At 43.7% G+C, this 23191-nt stretch overlaps 1 protein-coding gene across 1 annotated transcript in view; it reads right to left on the reverse strand.

Moving 5' to 3' along the window:
- LOC139392938 (membrane-associated guanylate kinase, WW and PDZ domain-containing protein 2-like) overlaps positions 1-23191 on the reverse strand; it is a 103228-nt gene that overhangs the window by 36669 nt on the left and 43368 nt on the right. The window contains exons 6-9 of the mRNA XM_071141255.1: positions 21045-21102; positions 17669-17790; positions 15633-15815; positions 4399-5082 (exon numbers count right to left, since the gene is read on the reverse strand). Of these exons, the coding sequence (XP_070997356.1) occupies positions 4399-5082; positions 15633-15815; positions 17669-17790; positions 21045-21102 (1047 nt within the window). The remainder of the gene's footprint in view (positions 1-4398; positions 5083-15632; positions 15816-17668; positions 17791-21044; positions 21103-23191) is intronic.

Here is a 23191-nt window from a genome sequence, read left to right on the forward strand (position 1 = left end):
TTATATTAGAAAGGGACAATTTTCTGACTTTGACCAGTGACATTGAGTTCCATATACAATTGTATCAGATTTCCTACCCCAATTCTAGCCCAGGTAATGTACCTGTATAAGCACAGCATTCATATAACTGATCTATCTGATGTGATCCTCTATACAATACAACACTCAAATCATCATTGAGGAAACAAGAGGAGAATCATAGTATGACTCAGATAAAGATGGCTAGCCTGTTAGCAGCCCGTTACATGTTGCCTGTTAGCAGCCCGTTACATGTTGCCTGTTAGCAGCCTGTTAGCAGCCTGATACATGTTGCCTGTTAGCAGCCTGTTACATGTTGCCTGTTAGCAGCCTGTTACATGTTGTCTGTTAGCAGCTTGTTACATGTTGCCTGTTAGCAGCTTGTTACATGTTGCCTGTTAGCAGCTTGTTACATGTTGACTGTTAGCAGCTTGTTACATGTTGCCTGTTAGCAGCTTGTTACATGTTGCCTGTTAGCAGCCTGTTACATGTCGTCTGTTAGCAGCTTGTTACATGTTGCCTGTTAGCAGCTTGTTACATGTTGCCTGTTAGCAGCCTGTTACATGTTGTCTGTTAGCAGCCTGTTACATGTTGTCTGTTAGCAGCCTGTTACATGTTGTCTGTTAGCAGCCTGTTACATGTTGTCTGTTAGCAGCCTGTTACATGTTGTCTGTTAGCAGCCTGTTACATGTTGCCTGTTAGCAGCCTGTTACATGTCGTCTGTTAGCAGCTTGTTACATGTTGCCTGTTAGCAGCTTGTTACATGTTGCCTGTTAGCAGCCTGTTACATGTTGTCTGTTAGCAGCCTGTTACATGTTGTCTGTTAGCAGCCTGTTAAATGTTGTCTGTTAGCAGCCTGTTACATGTTGTCTGTTAGCAGCCTGTTAAATGTTGTCTGTTAGCAGCCTGTTACATGTTGTCTGTTAGCAGGCCTTTCTCTCAGACAAACAAGACGGAAATAAAAGCACTATAGTGCGAATTAGCAACTAGCGGTGGCTTGTTAACATTCTATATCCTGATCAGGTCATCGTCTATTTATTTCACGCTGTAATTCTCTGCACACAAAAGTCTTACATACTTTTTCTAAAAGAAAGGTTGCAGAGCAAATAGAAAACAGACACCTTGAAAATGAGTCAGTGTTTTTATCAAGCAGGAAATTGAATCGGTGACCACAGTGCTATTGGGTTCCAAATAAAATCTTAAAAGGTGCAATATGCAGTAATCGCTCCAACATTTCCTGGTTGCAAAAATTATAGTAATTCACCTTATTTCAGTTTAGGTGACAAAACAAGCAGTCATTGTGTAGTGAATCATTGTACCATCTAAACCGCTATGAAATATATTTTCCATAACCATAACTATAGTTTTTTCAGCTGTTTGAAGCTGGTGTACAAAACCGAAAGTAAAAGAGGCTAAAACTAAACTTAAGAACGGGAAGCATAGAAATAGCGCACATAGAATAGATCTACACTCTATAGCTGTTCGAACACTCATACTAACCGCACTAACCGTACTATTTGTGATGTGAATTGAGTATATAGTATGCTTATTGGTCATAGTATGGATATAGTTAGTATGCCAAAAGTTCCCAGATGTCATAATACATTCTAAATAGGAAATATACAAGCAGAGGACACTATATCTGTACTTTAGGGCCCATAATGCAATTCTTCAGGAAATGGGCATAGTTTTCAGATTTGAAGAGAATTGTGAAAAATATGCAGCCGAAGTACAACGAGAGCGGATACAAATTCATTGCTTTAACTAATTATGACAAATGTTAAGAAAATGTTGAGCAATGTAATAAAGTAATGACTTTTCAAATAAGTTACCTTACATGTTATGTTGGCTGACAATACGAACCACATAGCATATCATTACAGCAGTATGTACCGGTATGTTGTTAGCTAGCTACCTAACGTTAGTTGACTACTAATACATCAAACGTGCCAGTATATTAACTATAGGCTAACTAACTACCCAACGCTTATTGACTTGATTATTCCCTTCATTCTTAGCTTAGCTAAATGGTATAGTCGTTGTCCGCTCTCAATGGACAGTCGGGTGCTTTCGTAAATGCACGGTTGCATAGCAACAGCATCAACTTTCGGTAGACAGGCGAAGAGTTAGTACGCTCAACTGAAAGGATACTGTTCGTTTACAGTATACTAAAATTAACTAATAGTATGTAGTATGTAGTATATACTCACTAAGTATGTAGTATACAGTATGTTAGTAAGGGTAGCAGCTTATATCTTGCTCACGTCATTGTCTTTTTATTTTGGCTGTAATTTTCTGCACACAAAAGTCTAGACTCTGCACACATACTAAACTTTTCTAAAAGAAAGGTCGCAGTACAAATAGAAAAACTTAAAAACCTTTAATGTGAGTCAGAGTTTTTATCAAGCAGGAAATGTAATCAATAAAATCTCTGTTCAGATGCCAAAGAAAGAGCGCAAGCTAAATATGCACAACATGAGTCCTTCAGACTAAACGGAAGGTAAGCACTTTTTCTCCCTAGTAAGTAAAGTAATGTGGAGTAAAGATCACGTGAGAGTAGCTGTGTGTCAGTTAAACACGGCCGTACTGTATAATGGGTTTCTGTGGTCTTAGGACAGGACACACACAGACAGGACACACACACTCACCTGGACCAGGTCACCAGGAAAAGAGAGAGAGAGATATAGAGTAAAAGGAGGATAAAGACAGTGTGAGAGAGCTTTGAGAAAGTTTCGAGAATGACACAAATATTAATTTCCACAGAGTTTGCTGCTTCAGTGTCTTTAGATATTTTTTGTCAGATGTTACTATGGAATACTGAAGTGTAATTACAAGCATTTCATAAGTGTCAAAGGCTTTTATTGACAGTTACATGAAATTGATGCAAAGAGTCAATATTTGCAGTGCTGACCCTTCTTTTTCAAGACCTCTGCAATCTGCCATGGTGTCAATTAACTTCTGGGCCATATCCTGACTGAGGGCAGCCCATTCTTGCATAATCAATGCTTGGAGTTTGTCAGAATTTGTGGGTTTTTGTTTGTCCACCCGCCTCTTGAGGATTGACCACAAGTTCTCAATGGGATTAAGGTCTGGGGAGTTTCCTGGCCATGGACCCAAAATATTGATGTTTTGTTCCCTAAGCCACTTAGTTATCACTTTTGCCTTATGGCAAGGTGCTCCATCATGCTGGAAAAGGCATTGTTCGTCACCAAACTGTCCCTGGATGGTTGGGAGAAGTTGCTCTCGGAGGATGTGTTGGTTCAATTCTTTATTCATGGCTGTGTTCTTTGGCAAAATTGTGAGTGAGCCCACTCCCTTGGCTGAGAAGCAACCCCACACACGAATGGTCTCAGGATGCTTTACTGTTGGCATGACACAGGACTGATGGTAGCGCTCACCTTGTCTTCTCCAGACAAGCTTTTTTCCGGATGCCCCCACAATCGGAAAGGGGATTCATCAGAAAAAATGTCTTTACCCCAGTCCTCAGCAGTCCAATCCCTGTACCTTTTGCAGAATATCAGTCTGTCCCTGATGTTTTTCCTGGAGAGAAGCTGCTTCTTTGCTGCCCTTCTTGCCACCAGGCCATCCTTCAAATGTTTCCGCTTCACTGTGCGTGCAGATGCACTCACACCTGCCTGCTGCCATTCCTGAGCAAGCTCTGTACTGGTGGTGCCCCGATCCCACAGCTGAATCAACTTTAGGAGACGGTCCTGGTGCTTGCTGGACTTTCTTGGGCGCCCTGAAGCCTTCTTCACAACAATTGAACCGCTTTTCTTGATGATCCGATAAATGGTTCATTTAGGTGCAATCTTACTGGCAGCAATATCCTTGCCTGTGAAGCCCTTTTTGTGCAAAGCAATGATGAAGGCACGTGTTTCCTTGAAGGTAACCATGGTTGACAGAGGAAGAACAATGATTCCAAGCACCACCCTCCTTTTGAAGCTTCCAGTCTGTTATTCAAACTCAATCAGCATGAAAGAGTGATTTACAGCCTTGTCCTCGTCAACACTCACACCTGTGTTAATGAGAGAATCCCTAACATGATGTCAGCTGGTCCTTTTGTGGCAGGGCTGAAATGCAGTGGAAATGTTTTTTGGGGAATCAGTTAATTTGCATGGCAAAGAGGGACTTTGCAATTCATTGCAATTCATCTGATCACTCTTCACAACATTCTGGTGTATATGCAAATTGCCATCATACAAACTGAGGCAGCAGACTTTGTGAAAATGTATATTTGTGTCATTCTCAAAACTTTTGGCCATGACTGTACAGACAGAGACAGAGAGAGAGATAGAGATGGGTATATGAAGAAGCTCTGCTACATGGAAAGAAAGACAGGAAGTAGCCAGCCGGTTATGGAGGCCCCAGGGTTATTCTTACCTCCTCCACCCCTCTGGATGACCAGGCTTGTCTCAGCCCCGACGGCACACTCCTTGAGCAGCTCCACCACCTGGGTGTGACTGAGGCCCTGCACTCCCTGCTGGTTGATGTCTACGATCAGGTCCCCCTCACACAGACCAGGACACCCCTGGGGCTCCAGCACCTGCTTCACCCTCTGGCCCGTAGGGCTGTCTGCGATGGTGAACCCGAACCCTTCCGCCCCCTTCACCATGGTCAGCGTCAGCAGCTCTGCCTGCGTCGTCCCCGATGACGCCATGGACACAGAGTCCTCGCCGTGCGGCCCACCGGGCGTCAGGGAGGAGCCGTCCAGGTGGGTGTCGCCGGGGTGCGGCGGCGGAGGGGGTTGATGGTGGTGGTGGGCGTTGAGATGTTGGTCACCGTGCTCCTGGACGAAACGTGCCGTGCGCGAGATGTAGTCCATGTAGCTGTCGTAGTTGGAGCGTCCATTGACCAGGAGGGGGCGCTGCTCCATCAGGCCCAGGGGGGAGAGGAGGGTGGCGCCGGCGCTGGCGCCCGGGTCCTCGGGGTCGTAGGGCAGCTGGTAGCCACGGCAAAGTACCAGGGTTACGCTCTGCCCGATGGGCACTGACTGGAACAGCTTGACCACGTCGGCATGGGTGGTGCCCAGGACACACACGTCATTGATGTACACGATGACATCACCTGGAGGAGGGGAGACACACAGCCAATCAAGGCCAAATAGACTGCCAAAAACAAAGACCTATAGGATGTTCAATAGGGCTTATTCAATATTGTGTAGAACAAGCATGGTTTTTTATCATGCAGAATCTGTCTTTGTCTCAGTATCAATACGCTACATTTCTATCTAAAATGTAATCTGAACGTTGCATTTTACTGAATAGGTTCCAGCATTATTATACCTGAATTAGACGTCAGATAATGGACAAAACCATTAGGCACAGAAATACACTAGTCAGTGAATTGTGTGGTGGACAAACAAGTGAGATTTGCCACACCTCATCACTGTACACTACACACTCGCAGCTATGCAGATAACTCAACTATTTATTGACAATTAATACACACTAGCTCTCTCTCGCTCTGACAAAGTGCCATATCTCGGTCTCCGGTGCTGTATTCAATTTAATATTGTATTTTGTGTTCTGTCAGGTGAGATACGGCTCTATATTTCAAAGGATGTTGATTAAGAGGGAGAACACAAGGTGGCATCCATATTTAATTTCAGTATCGCCAAAACGCACTGCCCAGGTTTATAATGACAATCATTATTTTTCAATTGTAAGCATAATTATTATGCCAATGAGAGAGAAGGAGAGAGAGAGAGGGAGAGAAAGGGAGAGAGAGAGGGAGAGAGAGAGAGAGAGAGAGAGAGAGAGATGTATGCACAATTACCATAGACGTTTCCAACTCAGCACAAACAGACCTGGGAACCAGTCTACTTAGCATACCCTGTCATTGTCATTTCCTTTTTGTGTGGAGACAGAACGCGTTCAGAGTTTAAATGCAGATTCATATTGACAGAGCTAGCGATAACGTATTCCTGGAGGCAGTGTGACGTGCGGAAGCAGGACTGTTTAATTAATCTGGGTAAATATGGACGACATTTGCCTGGAGCCCTGGTGTCACAATCAATAGCTTCACACGCTCCTGGAAAACAAATGATGGCGCCATGACCTCATCATGCCCTGGCCGCAGTGGCCCAAGAAATCATTCTTTATGACGGGTGACGAGGAGGGACACCACTGCAGGATTTCACTCGCATTTTCTCACACACCAAATATGCAGGCGCATACATACGAACACACTCACACAGTGCCACACACACACACACACACACACACACACACACACACACACACACACACACACACACACACACACACACACACACACACACACACACACACACACACACACACACACACACACACACTTTGTCTCTCTGTCTCTATCCTCCGCTTTTATTTGACTTCTAGTTCTTTCTCAAAACAATCACGAACCTCTACTCCACATTACCCTACGTCTTAAATCACCAATGTCCTCCAACCTCCACACTATGACCTGACCAATAGAAACACACTATCTAGCACCAAGGACCATGATGCTTCCATCCCTCCCATCACGCCTATCTCCAAAGTCTAATAACATCTATCTTCTACTAATGGTCGTTCAACAGTATGGAACAGGAGACACCCTCCTCCTGCCAAGAACAGCCCATCATATCATAGTGTTAAAGTGTCCCCAGTAGGGGGGTTCTGACTGCAGTGGGTGCCATATGTGTCCATGGCGCAGGACAGAGTAGCCATCTGGACCATTGGCACATACACACACAGACAGAAAGAAAACGACAGAGAGAGAGATATGGAGAAAGAGAGAGAGGGAGAGAGAGAGAGATGAAGAGAGAAAGTGCGAGAGAGAGCATTAGCACTGATGATGACACAGTGACAACCACAGCACTGCAACTGCACTACTGACCCCACAGCACTGCACTGCTGTCACTGCAGAACAGCTATTTAGTCTATGTGACCCGATTCAGGAAACTAGGCATATGTCGCAAGTCACGACTTGACAAGAGAGACGTTTGAACGTAAAAAAGTATTTGTTTATCAAAATGCCTTCTCGAACCTGTGAACTTTCATGCCTTAATAACAAACTTGTATGCCATTTGTAAATACGAATACATTTTTTAAATTACGAGCCTTGTTGGTTAAGCCGCAGAAAAAGACAGCAATCTTCCCACTAGCCATGATTGGTTGAGATAATGAGGGGGCTGGACATGCCGAGAGAGAAGTTCGGATTGGTCTGTCATATAGAAGGCTTTTGTCTATTTGAGCTGGTCAGTCTGTGTTGGTAATCGTGTCGAACGCGGCTTTTAAAAAACGTATTGTGTAGTGGAGCTGCATACGTGTTGCTCTCCACTTCTGGAGGATCAAGTTTTGAAATCAGTGGAATTAGAGTATGATAGCTAAAGAGATGGAGAAAACACCTGTCTCCGGATTACATCTTCAAACTAAGGGCAACCGTGGCATGGCATCCGTGATAGGGAGACGCATCCATCATGCATAATGATGTATACAAGTAAGATAGTCTAGCGTTAGCTAGCTACATTTTCAGATATTACACATTTCTAATTTTGACAGAAAGTGGTTTCATTTCCAGTTAAAGTGTACTGTTCGCTAGCTAGCTAATGTTAGCTGGTTGGCTCCCTGGCTGACGTTAGTGGTATCCCAGAGCCGTTCGCTTTTATAGTTAGAGCCTAATGTTAGCTAGCTATCATTGAACCTGGTTAGTTAGCTCCCAGCATATTCATACAGAGTAGTAATGACATGATTTGGCACTGTGTTCATTGTTGTTTACCTAGATTGTTGTTTACGTTAGCTGGCTGGCTCGTTAGTGTGTAATCGTACACGCTGTTTACCTAGTTAGGTTCATTGTTTACCTAGCTAGCTAGCTACATGTCTTTAGCTAAAGTGCACAACACCCGTTGAATATGGCCGATGTCAGTAAACGTCCGGAAAAAAAGCGTAATGAAATTGTTGCCAGCAGAGCTGGTTAGGCTGTTTTCATGTTAGATGGGTGGGGCTAAAGCTTAAAAGGGTGTGAACGATGATGAATGGGTGTAGACAAAAAAGATATCATCACTAGATACCAAAACATTCAATGGCCATTTTCTCAAAAGTGAATTTACAAGTTTATCAACTTTCAAAGCAGAATTACTTTCCCATTGTTCCTCAAAAATGCAGTGTATGATATACCATTTTAGTGTATGACACACCATTTTGTTGCTCTACTTGTATCCAATGTAAAATACACAATTTCAAATTTTGCTACATAAGACCGAATCCAGGTGGTGAGTCACCTTTAAGAATTGTAGGTAGCTTCTCTTCACAGGCAGATGCTTTACGTTTTTAGATAAGGGTACGTGTGTGGGTTTAGTTGTGGAAACAAAGGTACGTTGCTATTGGTTTGATTGCATGAACCCAACGCTATGTCAATGGACCCCATCACATACCGTGTCACTTTATCCTCCTCCAATACTGTACATTCCAGGTCACTGTATAAGGTCACTTACTTTACCATGAAATATACTGTGCTTTCCCTCTAACAAATACAGTGTCACATCGAACCACTGTGTCCCCGCTGAAAGATATGGTATCATATGTTTTTCCTCGACACATTTCTCTGGGTCTGCAACCATGTAGCGAAGCAGGCAGAAGAGGCCGTGTGCACAGTGTGAGTGCGAATGCGAGTGTGTGTGTGTGTGTGTGTACGGACAGAGAGCGACAAATAATCCTTCTGAAATGGGGAATTTCACACTTCCACAGGCCTGGTTTCTCTCTCTCCCTCTATTAACGATGAGCTGCTAGAATCCAACACAGCTTAACTAGGCCACTGAGTCTGGAGAGGAGAGGAGAGGAGAGGAGAGGAGAGGAGAGGATGGGAGGAGAACGTTGGGAGGACCACAGAATAGATAGTATACCTAGCTATTAAAAATATTGCCTAATCAGACCATTACTGCTGTTCCAGCTGGCTGATGGACATTATTGCAACCTTTACTTGGCGATACTTCCTCAATTCCTGACTTGGAAGACAACGCATGTTTTCAAAACTTCCATGGATAGTTGCAGGTGGTTTGTTTGAATTTAGAAAATGCTCCGTCATTTTAAAGGTTTTTCTCCATGAAGTAAATACAACAATGTGTACACTGACATCTTGTCTATTTCAAATCTTCTCATTGATCGAGACAGGTGAATGCCATTCAACACGACGATTGATTTCTGAGTCACGCACATGACATAAGACATTTTGGGGTGGACATCCACCTGTCTCAATGAGATTTGAAAATATTTGAAATAGACAAGTTGGCGGTGTTGGATTACATCATGGAACAAAAAAAAATATTTAAATTAATAAGGAAGCATTTTCTAAATTCAACCAGCTGCAACTATCCATGGAAGTTTAGAAGACAAGCGCTATCTTCCAAGTCGGGAATTGAGGAAGTATCGCCAAGAAAAGGTTGGTCGAAAATGGTCTCTACACTACCTAAGTAATAATACCTATCTAGCAGCTGGAAAAGCAGTAATGGTCTGACTCGGCTATAATTTGAATAGCTACATTATAGTGTATCATACATTGTAATACTTCCACATGATATATTGTGGCACATGAAACATATGATCATCTCACAATGTAAAATGTACCATCTAGTCTGACCTGAAATGACCCATCAACTACTGTATCAGCCAACACTATACAGTACAGTATACTACAGTACAGTATAGTATTGTACAGTATAGTACGGTATACTACAGTACAGTATAGTATTGTATAGTATTGTACAGTATAGTATTGTACAGTATAGTACGGTATACTACAGTACAGCATACTACAGTACATTATAGTACAGTACAACCAGGTCAAGGCACTGATGAATGAGTCAGGGAAAATACTGCACTTGGTCCAGTCTAGTAATGCAGAGTAGTTTATAAATACACAGGGCCATGCAGAGTAGTTTATAAATACACAGGGCCATGCAGAGTAGTTTATAAATACACAGGGCCATGCAGAGTAGTTTATAAATACTCAGGGCCATGCAGAGTAGTTTATAAATACACAGGGCCATGCAGAGTAGTTTATAAATACACAGGGCCATGCAGAGTAGTTTATAAATACACAGGGCCATGCAGAGTAGTTTATAAATACACAGGGCCATGCAGAGTAGTTTATAAATACTCAGGGCCATGCAGAGTAGTTTATAAATACACAGGGCCATGCAGAGAGCATTGACAGGACTTCCAGAGTTATATTCCCCTGCTGACTTTTAGTGCAGTTGGCTAGTTTCTCAGTGTGTATGTGTGTGTGTGTCCCATGCAGCCCGGGGAGCACAGGCAGGGCCAGGAGTTATGGTGTTAAGAAACCTTACAGTGATTAATGGACAAACTCAGCCCCGCACGCACACACATATGCACCCAAACAGTCTTACAGGCAAGTTTGCACACACACTGCACCCCACACACATGTGCAGAGAGAGAGAGATGAACTCTCCTGCTGGGTCACCACTATATATATATATATATATATATATATATATATATATATATATATATATATATATATATATAGATAGATAGAGAGATAGAGAGAGATTATCTCTCCTGCTGGGTCACCACTATATACAGTGCCTTGCGAAAGTATTCGGCCCCCTTGAACTTTGCGACCTTTTGCCACATTTCAGGCTTCAAACATAAAGATATAAAACTGTATTTTTTTGTGAAGAATCAACAACAAGTGGGACACAATCATGAAGTGGAACAACATTTATTGGATATTTCAAGCTGTTTTAACAAATCAAAAACTGAAAAATTGGGCGTGCAAAATTATTCAGCCCCTTTACTTTCAGTGCAGCAAACTCTCTCCAGAAGTTCAGTGAGGATCTCTGAATGATCCAATGTTGACCTAAATGACTAATGATGATAAATACAATCCACCTGTGTGTAATCAAGTCTCTGTATAAATGCACCTGCACTGTGAGTGTCTCAGAGGTCCGTTAAAAGCGCAGAGAGCATCATGAAGAACAAGGAACACACCAGGCAGGTCCGAGATACTGTTGTGAAGAAGTTTAAAGCCGGATTTGGATACAAAAAGATGTCCCAAGCTTTAAACATCCCAAGGAGCACTGTGCAAGCGATAATATTGAAATGGAAGGAGTATCAGACCACTGAAAATCTACCAAGACCTGGCCGTCCCTCTAAACTTTCAGCTCATACAAGGAGAAGACTGATCAGAGATGCAGCCAAGAGGCCCATGATCACTCTGGATGAACTGCAGAGATCTACAGCTGAGGTGGGAGACTCTGTCCATAGGACAACAATCAGTCGTATATTGCACAAATCTGGCCTTTATGGAAGAGTGGCAAGAAGAAAGCCATTTCTTAAAGATATCCATAAAAAGTGTTGTTTAAAGTTTGCCACAAGCCACCTGGGAGACACACCAAACATGTGGAAGAAGGTGCTCTGGTCAGATGAAACCAAAATTGAACTTTTTGGCAACAATGCAAAACGTTATGTTTGGCGTAAAAGCAACACAGCTGAACACACCATCCCCACTGTCAAACATGGTGGTGGCAGCATCATGGTTTGGGCCTGCTTTTCTTCAGCAGGGACAGGGAAGATGGTTAAAATTGATGGGAAGATGGATGGAGCCAAATACAGGACCATTCTGGAAGAAAACCTGATGGAGTCTGCAAAAGACCTGAGACTGGGACGGAGATTTGTCTTCCAACAAGACAATGATCCAAAACATAAAGCAAAATCTACAATAGAATGGTTCAAAAATAAACATATCCAGGTGTTAGAATGGCCAAGTCAAAGTCCAGACCTGAATCCAATCGAGAATCTGTGGAAAGAACTGAAAACTGCTGTTCACAAATGCTCTCCATCCAACCTCACTGAGCTCGAGCTGTTTTGCAAGGAGGAATGGGAAAAAATGTTAGTCTCTCGATGTGCAAAACTGATAGAGACATACCCCAAGCGACTTACAGCTGTAATCGCAGCAAAAGGTGGCGCTACAAAGTATTAACTTAAGGGGGCTGAATAATTTTGCACGCCCAATTTCTCAGTTTTTGATTTGTTAAAAAAGTTTGAAATATCCAATAAATGTCGTTCCACTTCATGATTGTGTCCCACTTGTTGTTGATTCTTCACAAAAAAATACAGTTTTATATCTTTATGTTTGAAGCCTGAAATGTGGCAAAAGGTCGCAAAGTTCAAGGGGGCCGAATACTTTCGCAAGGCACTGTATATATATAGATAGAGAGATAGAGAGAGATTATCTCTCCTGCTGGGTCACCACACACACATATATATATATATATATATATATATAGATAGAGAGAGAGAGAGATTATCTCTCCTGCTGGGTCACCACTATATATATATATATATATATATATATATATAGAGAGAGAGAGAAAGAGAGATTATCTCTCCTGCTGGGTCACCACTATATATATATATATATATAGATAGAGAGAGAGAGAGAGAGAGAGAGAGAGAGATTATCTCTCCTGCTGGGTCACCACTATATATATATATATATATATATATATATATAGAGAGAGAGAGAAAGAGATAGAGAGAGAGAGAGAGATTATCTCTCCTGCTGGGTCACCACTATATATATATATATAGATAGAGAGAGAGAGAGATTATCTCTCCTGCTGGGTAACCACTATATATATATATATATATAGATAGAGAGATAGAGAGGGAGAGATATTATCTCTCCTGCTGGGTCACCACTATATATATATATATAGATAGAGAGATAGAGAGAGAGTGATTATCTCTCCTGCTGGGTCACCACTATAGATTGTCCCATTGTTTCAGAGAGACTGTCCCATTGAGACACTCAAGGAGAGGCCATTTCCAGTCCAAACACTCTCTTGCTATCTGTACGTGTTCATGTCTTGTACGTGTGTCGTTTAAGTAAGCATGTACATGTAATGTGTACATTTACCTGTTTGTCAGTATGTATAGAATACATGTGTGTAAACACTGTGTGTGTGTAGAAGTCTGTGTTATGAATGTGTGTGGTTCAATGTGAGTAGACTAGCTCAGTTTGACCTGTGTCCATCTTTTAGACTAGCTCAGTTTGACCTGTGTCCATCTTTTAGACTAGTTCAGTTTGACCTGTGTCCATCTTTCAGACTAGCTCAGTTTGACCTGTGTCCATCTTTCAGACTAGCTCAGTTTGACCTGTGTCCATCTTTTAGACTAGCTCAGTTTGACCTGTGTCCATCTTTCAGACTAGCTCAGTTTGACCTGTGTCCATCTTTTAGACTAGCTCAGTTTGACCTGTGTCCATCTTTCAGACGAGGTCAGTTTGACCTGTGTCCATCTTTCAGACGAGGTCAGTTTGACCTGTGTCCATCTTTCAGACGAGGTCAGTTTGACCTGTGTCCATCTTTCAGACAAGGTCAGTTTTACCTGTGTCCATCTTTCAGACGAGGTCAGTTTGACCTGTGCCCATCTTTCAGACGAGGTCAGTTTGACCTGTGTCCATCTTTCAGACGAGGTCAGTTTGACCTGTGTCCATCTTTCAGACGAGGTCAGTTTGACCTGTGTCCATCTTTCAGACTAGGTCAGTTTTACCTGTGTCCATCTTTCAGACGAGGTCAGTTTTACCTGTGTCCATCTTTCAGACGAGGTCAGTTTGACCTGTGTCTATCTTTCAGACGAGGTCAGTTTTACCTGTGTCCATCTTTCAGACGAGGTCAGTTTTACCTCTGTCCAGCTTTCAGACGAGGTCAGTTTTACCTCTGTCCATCTTTCAGACGAGGTCAGTTTTACCTGTGTCCATCTTTCAGACGAGGTCAGTTTTACCTGTGTCCATCTTTCAGACGAGGTCAGTTTTACCTGTGTCTATCTTTCAGACGAGGTCAGTTTTACCTGTGTCCATCTTTCAGACGAGGTCAGTTTGACCTGTGTCCATCTTTCAGACTAGGTCAGTTTTACCTGTGTCTATCTTTCAGACGAGGTCAGTTTTACCTGTGTCTATCTTTCAGACAAGGTCAGTTTGACCTGTGTCCATCTTTCAGACGAGGTCAGTTTTACCTGTGTCCATCTTTCAGACGAGGTCAGGTTTACCTGTGTCCATCTTTCAGACAAGGTCAGTTTGACCTGTGTCCATCTTTCAGACGAGGTCAGTTTGACCTGTGTCCATCTTTCAGACGAGGTCAGTTTGACCTGTGTCCATCTTTCAGACGAGGTCAGTTTTACCTGTGTCCATCTTTCAGACGAGGTCAGTTTGACCTGTGTCCATCTTTCAGACTAGGTCAGTTTTACCTGTGTCTATCTTTCAGACGAGGTCAGTTTTACCTGTGTCTATCTTTCAGACAAGGTCAGTTTGACCTGTGTCCATCTTTCAGACGAGGTCAGTTTTACCTGTGTCCATCTTTCAGACGAGGTCAGGTTTACCTGTGTCCATCTTTCAGATGAGGTCAGTTTTACCTGTGTCCATCTTTCAGACGAGGTCAGTTTTACCTGTGTCTATCTTTCAGACGAGGTCAGTTTTACCTGTGTCCATCTTTCAGACGAGGTCAGTTTGACCTGTGTCCATCTTTCAGACTAGGTCAGTTTGACCTGTGTCTATCTTTCAGACGAGGTCAGTTTTACCTGTGTCTATCTTTCAGACGAGGTCAGTTTTACCTGTGTCTATCTTTCAGACAAGGTCAGTTTGACCTGTGTCCATCTTTCAGACGAGGTCAGTTTTACCTGTGTCCATCTTTCAGACGAGGTCAGTTTTACCTGTGTCTATCTTTCAGACGAGGTCAGTTTTACCTGTGTCCATCTTTCAGACGAGGTCAGTTTGACCTGTGTCCATCTTTCAGACTAGGTCAGTTTTACCTGTGTCTATCTTTCAGACGAGGTCAGTTTTACCTGTGTCTATCTTTCAGACAAGGTCAGTTTGACCTGTGTCCATCTTTCAGACGAGGTCAGTTTTACCTGTGTCCATCTTTCAGACGAGGTCAGGTTTACCTGTGTCCATCTTTCAGACAAGGTCAGTTTGACCTGTGTCCATCTTTCAGACGAGGTCAGTTTGACCTGTGTCCATCTTTCAGACGAGGTCAGTTTGACCTGTGTCCATCTTTCAGACGAGGTCAGTTTTACCTGTGTCCATCTTTCAGACGAGGTCAGTTTGACCTGTGTCCATCTTTCAGACTAGGTCAGTTTTACCTGTGTCTATCTTTCAGACGAGGTCAGTTTTACCTGTGTCTATCTTTCAGACAAGGTCAGTTTGACCTGTGTCCATCTTTCAGACGAGGTCAGTTTTACCTGTGTCCATCTTTCAGACGAGGTCAGGTTTACCTGTGTCCATCTTTCAGATGAGGTCAGTTTTACCTGTGTCCATCTTTCAGACGAGGTCAGTTTTACCTGTGTCTATCTTTCAGACGAGGTCAGTTTTACCTGTGTCCATCTTTCAGACGAGGTCAGTTTGACCTGTGTCCATCTTTCAGACTAGGTCAGTTTGACCTGTGTCTATCTTTCAGACGAGGTCAGTTTTACCTGTGTCTATCTTTCAGACGAGGTCAGTTTTACCTGTGTCTATCTTTCAGACAAGGTCAGTTTGACCTGTGTCCATCTTTCAGACGAGGTCAGTTTTACCTGTGTCCATCTTTCAGACGAGGTCAGTTTTACCTGTGTCCATCTTTCAGACGAGGTCAGGTTTACCTGTGTCCATCTTTCCGTCCTGTGCAGCGGGGCCGTCAGGTATGACACTCTTGACCTGCAGGAACTCATCTGGCTCGTCTCCTCCAATGATGGTGAAGCCAAAACCCATGTTGCTCTTCTGCAGGGCCGTGGACAGGAAGCTGCCCTTCAGCTGGGTGGCGTCCCGTGTGAACAGGGGCTTCTCTGTAAGGGAGAACACACACATACACACACACACAGACGGAGGGACGGACAGACAGGCACGCAGGCAGACACAACACACACAAGTACAAGTGTGCAGGGACACACACACACACACATATACACACACACACACAATCAATAAACAATATACACTCATACATCATACTTAGACCTTGACAAAGCGAGCATGATACACCACAAATGCTGATGCAAGGCCATTTTATCATTCAATAGGATGGTAGAGGTGAGGCTTGTTTGGTGGAGGGGCTGCATGAACACAGGGATACTCTCTGGGTAGGTGGAGGGGTAGGCAGGGTTAGAACAGTGAGGGTTGGGTGCTGACTTATGCAGATGGGACGGTGTTTGCTCCAGCTCCAAGCTGCCACAGCCAAGGACCTTCCACTGAATGTCTACAGCCATGTAAACTGTCATCACTTCCACTCCAATCCTACCCAAGGTTCTGTTAGCTGAATACACACTCAGAGGCTGGAGCAAAAACACAGTGCAGAAAATAAAGGAATAATCTACATCCATGGGAGTAACTTGGTATATTTCCCTTCTCAAGAGGGGTGAGGAAAGCAAGTGAGAGATCTTCACATTCTGGAACAACATGCTGTTGGAACACTGAAGAATCATGAGCTCGCTTCATCCGCCCAAAAAACAATGCTCAGGGAACCAAAAGGTGGAAGGCCAGGATTCATGAAATAGTCTCTGGCACGGCAAAGGGGAAAACTCAGCCAACGAGGGTTTGCCACACTCAATTCAATCTCCACTCCGTTCACCTTGGAAGGCAAGTAGGGGGCACACACCCGTCTCTCTCTGTTTGCTTAAAGCCAACGTTTGTTGTCAGGCGTCCAGACATAGAGCAGGGTGTTTACAGTTTCTGCTGCCTGACGCCAGACGTAAGGAGGGGAAGACACAACGTAGTGTAGCGCCATCAAACATGTCAAGCAGCGAGTCGAGCGCCTGAGATGAGGAGGGATCCAGCGTGGGTCTGTCGGGGAAGCAGGCATGCTTTGAAAAGAGAGCGCGGCAGCTCAGTGCAAGCAGAAGAAGAAGAAGCCTGTATCACTACTCACTGCCCTACTTACTGAGAGAGCACCACAGGGGGCTGCAACCCACAGCAGCCGGCTCTACCACGAAGGCGTGCAGCGACTGGTGGAGGTGCTGGTGTGGGAAGCACGACGTATCCCTCCGCGCCCGGTGGGGGCGCCGCAGTGGGGAGTTGGTGGTGGAGGCGGGGGGCATGTGGGTGTGCAGGTCCAACAGCGACACCCGGTGGCCCGGAGGGAGGGACTGGGAGAGGTCGCTGAGGCTCTGGCAGCGCTCCGGGGCCGGGCCGATGTGGGCCAGGGTGGCTGTGGGTAACGTGGCGGAGAGTGGAACCTCCTCTACCACTGTGACAGAGATAAAGTAGTCCACTCTCTGTCTGCTGCTCCCACAAGTAAACTTCCTTTCTATCTCCTTGTTTATATGTGAGGAAATATTCATGTTTTTTACCCCTCTCTTCTGTCACTGCCTTCACTTTTCAGCGTACAGGAAGGGTAACCATGGAGACAAACCCCTTCACTCACAGAGGCCAATTTAACACGGAGACAAACCCTCTCAACCTATACAGCATGGTTTACCTCAGACAGCCTCGATGAACTTAGTGGGGTGGTAAACGTGTGCTGAACAGAGAAGCTGGTGTTAGCGAAGTGTTAGCGAAGTGTTAGCGAAGAAAAGGGAGTTGTGAAGAATGAGTGATACACAAACACAAAGATGACAGACATTTCCCTAGAGCTAAAAACATCTACACACAAGAATCATACACAAACTCTTAACACATTGGGTAGAGGTAGAGGGTGCCTTACCTCTGTAGATAGTAGGTAGGGGCAGCGAGGACAGACCCTGCTCTTGCATTTGCTGGTGTTGCTGGACTCTCCTCTTGGCTTCCAAGACTGGGTTCTCAAACTGTGTCCGCCTGTTTATGTGGCTACAGAGAAAGAAAGGTATAACATTCCTCTGTGCTCTCTGTAGTATCCACCTCCTCATCCTCTTCCTCTCTCCCTCTGTAAAAAAGCTGGATGCACAGTGCTGTGCTACGATGATTCATTCAATAGCCTTACTATCCCTAGTATTATGTAATGGAGCTGCAGAATGGCTTGGCTAAGAAAAAATGAACAAATGCCCAATTAGGTCCCATTCTACTGATATCAGCAGCTTCCTGTAATCAGCATTAGGAATCATTTTGTATTTCTGGAGTGGGTTCTGAAAAAAGATGTCTCCTTGAGTGTATTTTCTAAAAACATTCTGTCAGTGCTAATTTGGTACGTCTTCGGGAGCGAGTCGATAATTATAGTCGATAATTATAAATACTGTAATTTGGAAAGTGGGAAGTAATTAATCATCATTTAGATGTGTCCTCCTGGACGGTGCGAGACTGGAGGAATAATGCGCACAGCGTCTGCCCGGCCTACACACCCTCTGTTTCTTCATGAGATATGAGGTCAATTCAACGGTACAGCCAGGCAGTGGGACATACAGTTGAAGTGGGAAGCTTACATACACTTAGGTTGGAGTCATTAAAACTTGTTTTTCAACCACTCCACACATTTCTTGTTAACAAACTATAGTTTTGGCAAGTTGGTTAGGACATCTACTTTGTGCATGGCACATGTCATTTTTCCAACAATTGCTTACAGACAGATTGTTTCACTTATAATTCTCTATCACAATTCCACTAAGTTGACTGTGCCTTTAAACAGCTTGGAAAATTCCAGAAAATTATGTCATGGCTTTAGAAGCTTCTGATAGGCTAATTGACATCATTTGAGTTAATTGGAGGTGTACCTGTGGATGCCTACCTTTAAACTCAATGCCTCTTTGCTTGACATCATGGGAAAATCAAAAGAAATCAGCCAAGACCTCAGACATTTTTTTTAGACCTCCACAAGTCTGGTTCATCCTTGGGAGCAATTTCCAAACACCTGAAGGTACCACGTTCATCTGTACCAACAATAGTACGCAAGTATAAACACCATGGGACCATGCAGCCGTCATACCGCTCAGGAAGGAGATACATTCTGTCTCCTAGAGATGAACTTACTTTGGTGCGAAAAGTGCAAATCAATCCCAGAACAACAGCAAAGGACTTTGTGAAGATGCTGGAGGAAACAGGTACAAAAGTATCTATATCCACAGTAAAACGAGTCCTATATCGACATAACCTGAAAGGCCCCTCAGCAAGGAAGAAGCCACTGCTCCAAAACCGCCATAAAAAAGCCAGACTACGGTTTGCAACTGCACATGGGGACAAAGATTGTACTTTTTGGATAAATGTCCTCTGGTCTAAAGAAACAAAAAATTTAACTGTTTTGCCATAATGACCATCTTTATGTTTGGAGGGAAAAGGAGGATGCTTGCTAGCCAAAGAACACCATCCCAACAGTGAATCACGGGGGTGGCAGCATCATGTTGTGGGGGTGCTTTGCTGCAGGAGGGACTGGTGCACTTCATAAAATAGATGTCATCATGAGGAAGGGAAATTATGTGGATATATTGAAGCAACATCTCAAGACATCAGTCAGAAAGTTAAAGCTTGGTCGCAAATGGGTCTTCCAAATGGACAATAACCGCAAGCATACTTCCAAAGTTGTGGCAAAGTGGCTTAAGGACAACAAAGTCAAGGTATTGGAGTGGCCATCACAAAGCCCTGAACTCAATCCTATAGAACATTTGTGGGCAGAACTGAAAAAGCGTGTGCGAGCAAGGAGGCCTACAAACATGACTCAGTTACACCAGATCTGTCAGGAGGAATGGGCCAAAAATCACCCAACTTATTGTGGGAAGCTTGTGGAAGGCTACCCGAAACGTTTGGCCGAAATTAAACAAATGTTTTTATTTTTTTTATTTAATTTTACCCCATTTTTCTCCCCAATTTTGTGGTATCCAATTGTTAGTAGCTACTATCATGTCTCATCGCTACAACTCTCGTACGGGCTCGGGAGAGACGAAGGTCGAAAGTCATGCGTCCTCCGATACACAACCCAACCAAGCCGCACTGCTTCTTAACACAGCGCGCATCCAACCCGGAAGCCAGCTGCACCAATGTGTCGGAGGAAACACCATGCACCTGGCAACCTTGGTTATCGTGCACTGCGCCCGGCCCGCCACAGGAGTCACTGGTGCGCGATGAGACAATGATATCCCTGACGCTAGGCCAATTCTGCATCGCCCCACGGACCTACCGGTCGCGGCCGGTTACAACAGAGCCTGGGCGCAAACTCAGAGTCTCTGGTGGCTCTTAACCACTGCGCCACCCGGGAGGCCCAAATTAAACAATTTAAAGGCAATGCTACCAAATACTAATTGAGTATATCTTCTGACCCACAGGGAATGTGATGAAAGAAATAAAAGCTGAAATAAATCATTCTCTCTACTATTATTCTGACATTTCACATTCTTAAAATAAAGTGGTGATCCTAACTGACCTAAGACAGGGAATTCTTACGAGGATTAAATGTCAGGAATTATGAAGAACTGAGTTTAAATGTATTTGGCTAAGGTGTATGTAAACTTCTGACTTCATCTGTAACTATTGGACTTGGCAGGGTCAGGTATGGTGCTAGTGTGCGTGTGTGCAATGGCTCAGTGGCTGCCTGGGGATATGGGATTTCTACATGGCAGCGGGAGAAAGGGAGTATAGGCAAGGCAGGTGCAGTGTTCTAGTCTTTCTTGGGGATAGAGAATAGAACACGGCCAGCCAGCCAAACCCCCTCTCCAGCCAGGCTATAAATAGACGTTCCCTCCTCTCCCTGGACTAGGGGGACTAGTGCGCATCCAGCAAGAGAAAGGACACGTCCAGAATAGGAAGGGTACATTTGGTTCAATAGAGAAGACAGAGACACATCACCATCGCACACACACACACACACACACACACACACACACACATAAACTTGCGCATGTAAACAGGTACACAGGTACACACTCACGCAGAGACACACATATACACACACACACACACACTCACAAATGCCTAACAAACAATCACCCACTGACCCATCCACACGGACAGACAGACAGAGATAGAGGTATAAATGAGCAGCAGAAAAACCCACCCTCTGCCTCCTGGCCAAAGCCCTGTGCAGCGTTAATGACTCTGACTAACACAGGACAGTGGAAACACGGGGGAACACTGGAAATCAAAATAGTCATTAAATATTAAAGCAGTGGGTCCAGACTTACTCCACATAGTAACTTCCGTAAATAGGGTCATCGATCTTCTCCCAGCCATACGGCAGCTCTGTGGAAGAGACAAGCACAACAACATACTAGTCAGTCAACAGGCCAGGGGACAGCATGTCGATTCACATAACAATATATTAATCAGGCAATTCTGATCACAACATTATTGTATGGTCCTTTATTACAGAGGATTTGAGGTTAATTATAAAATCTTAATTGACTATGGCAAATCTGAAAATGATGTATTATGCTCTATGGTAACTGTGCTAGTTACTGAATACTTGGTGAGGTCTATGAGCCTCCAGACTTGCAAACACTGTCAAAACATTTGGACAAACTTAAGAGACAAGACACATGATAACCCCATCAGCATTTGCAATCAAAATCCAGATCCAAAATTCATGAGTGTGAAGGAGAATGGCTGTTTATCAAGCAGTGGACCAAAGGTTACTTAAAATCAATGTCAATATGGACCCACAGGTCTACCCCAAACATCTCCTGAACTCTCACACTACACCAAACACACTGATAGATGGAGTGGTTTGAATTGGGGTGATTTTAAATATTCATGTCCTGCCATCCTTTCTATTTTGTAAATATTCTGATATTTACAAAAGTTATGATGCCAGCGATGTTTGGATATAGTTTAAATGTTTGTATCTGGAGCACGTACATAGCTCCTGGGCCCCTTAGCCCACACAATATTTAACTAGAACACATTACACCATTACATTGGGGTCTCAGAATAGACTGACTGTGGATCTAACATAGTAGCTGTCAACTGTCGTGGTCCCAAAATAAACCTTTGAGTGGAACGTAGAATGTCATAACTTCAGTCATGTCGGTGTTGATGGTGCAAGTGTTCCTACACATTGTTTCTACTCTGATATGAAGAGCCACCACTGTGGCATCATGAGAAGTGTTATAAATAGGCTTGGGCAGTATCCAGGGAGTTATACCTTCATACCGACTTTGTTCCATCCCAGGATATTCGATAATATCGGCAATGAACACTATTCTCAATTCAAAGGTTAGCAATGCTAACAAGTACATGTAAAATCCAATAGCGAATGCTAGCTAAATGCTAACTATTTCATACAGTCTCTGACATAAGCTATTTACAGGATAGACATCCCAGCTGATAAAGTTATACAAGTAACTCAAAAATGCTACTCAAAGTTTGCTGCACGCACAAAACAAATACTGTCTCTTGATCAAGGAGGGAATTATCTGCTGTTACCAAGAGGAGCTTGATTGCAAGAAGCTAACCACTTAGCTAGCTAGCTAGATAACCAGCTACTAAGTTAGCAAATCAAATGCACAACTGCACAGCTTTAGCACATTTTAGAAAGTTAACTTAATAGTTATTAGATATCTAGCTGGCAAACATTTAGTTGTGAATTCCATAGTGTAACTACATATATCAGTATATAGATCACCTAGTGAGTGCTGCACAACAGTGAGTGACTCATCATTTTAAAAGTTGAGGTAGGGCCTGCTGAGTGGCACAGCAGTCTAAGGCACTGCATCGCAGTGCTAGAGGCGTTACTACAGACCCGGGTTCATTCGGGCTGTGCCACAACCGGTTGTGGCCGGGAGTCCCATAGGATGGTGCACAATTGGCCCAGAGTCGTCCGGGTTAGGGGAGAGTTTGGCCGGTGAGGCATTACTTGCCTGCGGGCTGAACCCGGTCGCCAGTAGAACGGTGTTTCCTCCAACGAATTGGTGCGGCTGGTTTCCGGGTTAAGCTGGCTAATGTTAAGGAGTGTGGATGGGCGGGTCATGTTTCGGGGGACACATGACTCCACCTCCTCCTCTCCCGAGCTCATTGGGGAGTTGCAGCGATGAGACCAGATCCAAAATTGGGGAGAAAAAGGTGGTAAATAAAAACCAAAAAAAGGTAAAAAGTCACTGTAAATATGTATAAAAAATACATCAAAGATTCTAGTTAGTTTCAACAGTATTGAAAAACCCTCCTGTGGTTATTTCCAAATAGCCCATATATGGTATATACTGCCCAAGCCTAGTTATAAATACAGATATGATCATTATTTTTTTACCTTTATTTAACTAGGCAAGTCAATTAAGAACCAATTCTTATTTTCAATGACAGCCTAGGAACAGTGGGTTAACTGCCTTGTTCAGGG

This window comes from Oncorhynchus clarkii, chromosome 33 (genome assembly GCF_045791955.1).
Source record: "Oncorhynchus clarkii lewisi isolate Uvic-CL-2024 chromosome 33, UVic_Ocla_1.0, whole genome shotgun sequence".
Classification (NCBI taxonomy): domain Eukaryota; kingdom Metazoa; phylum Chordata; class Actinopteri; order Salmoniformes; family Salmonidae; genus Oncorhynchus; species Oncorhynchus clarkii.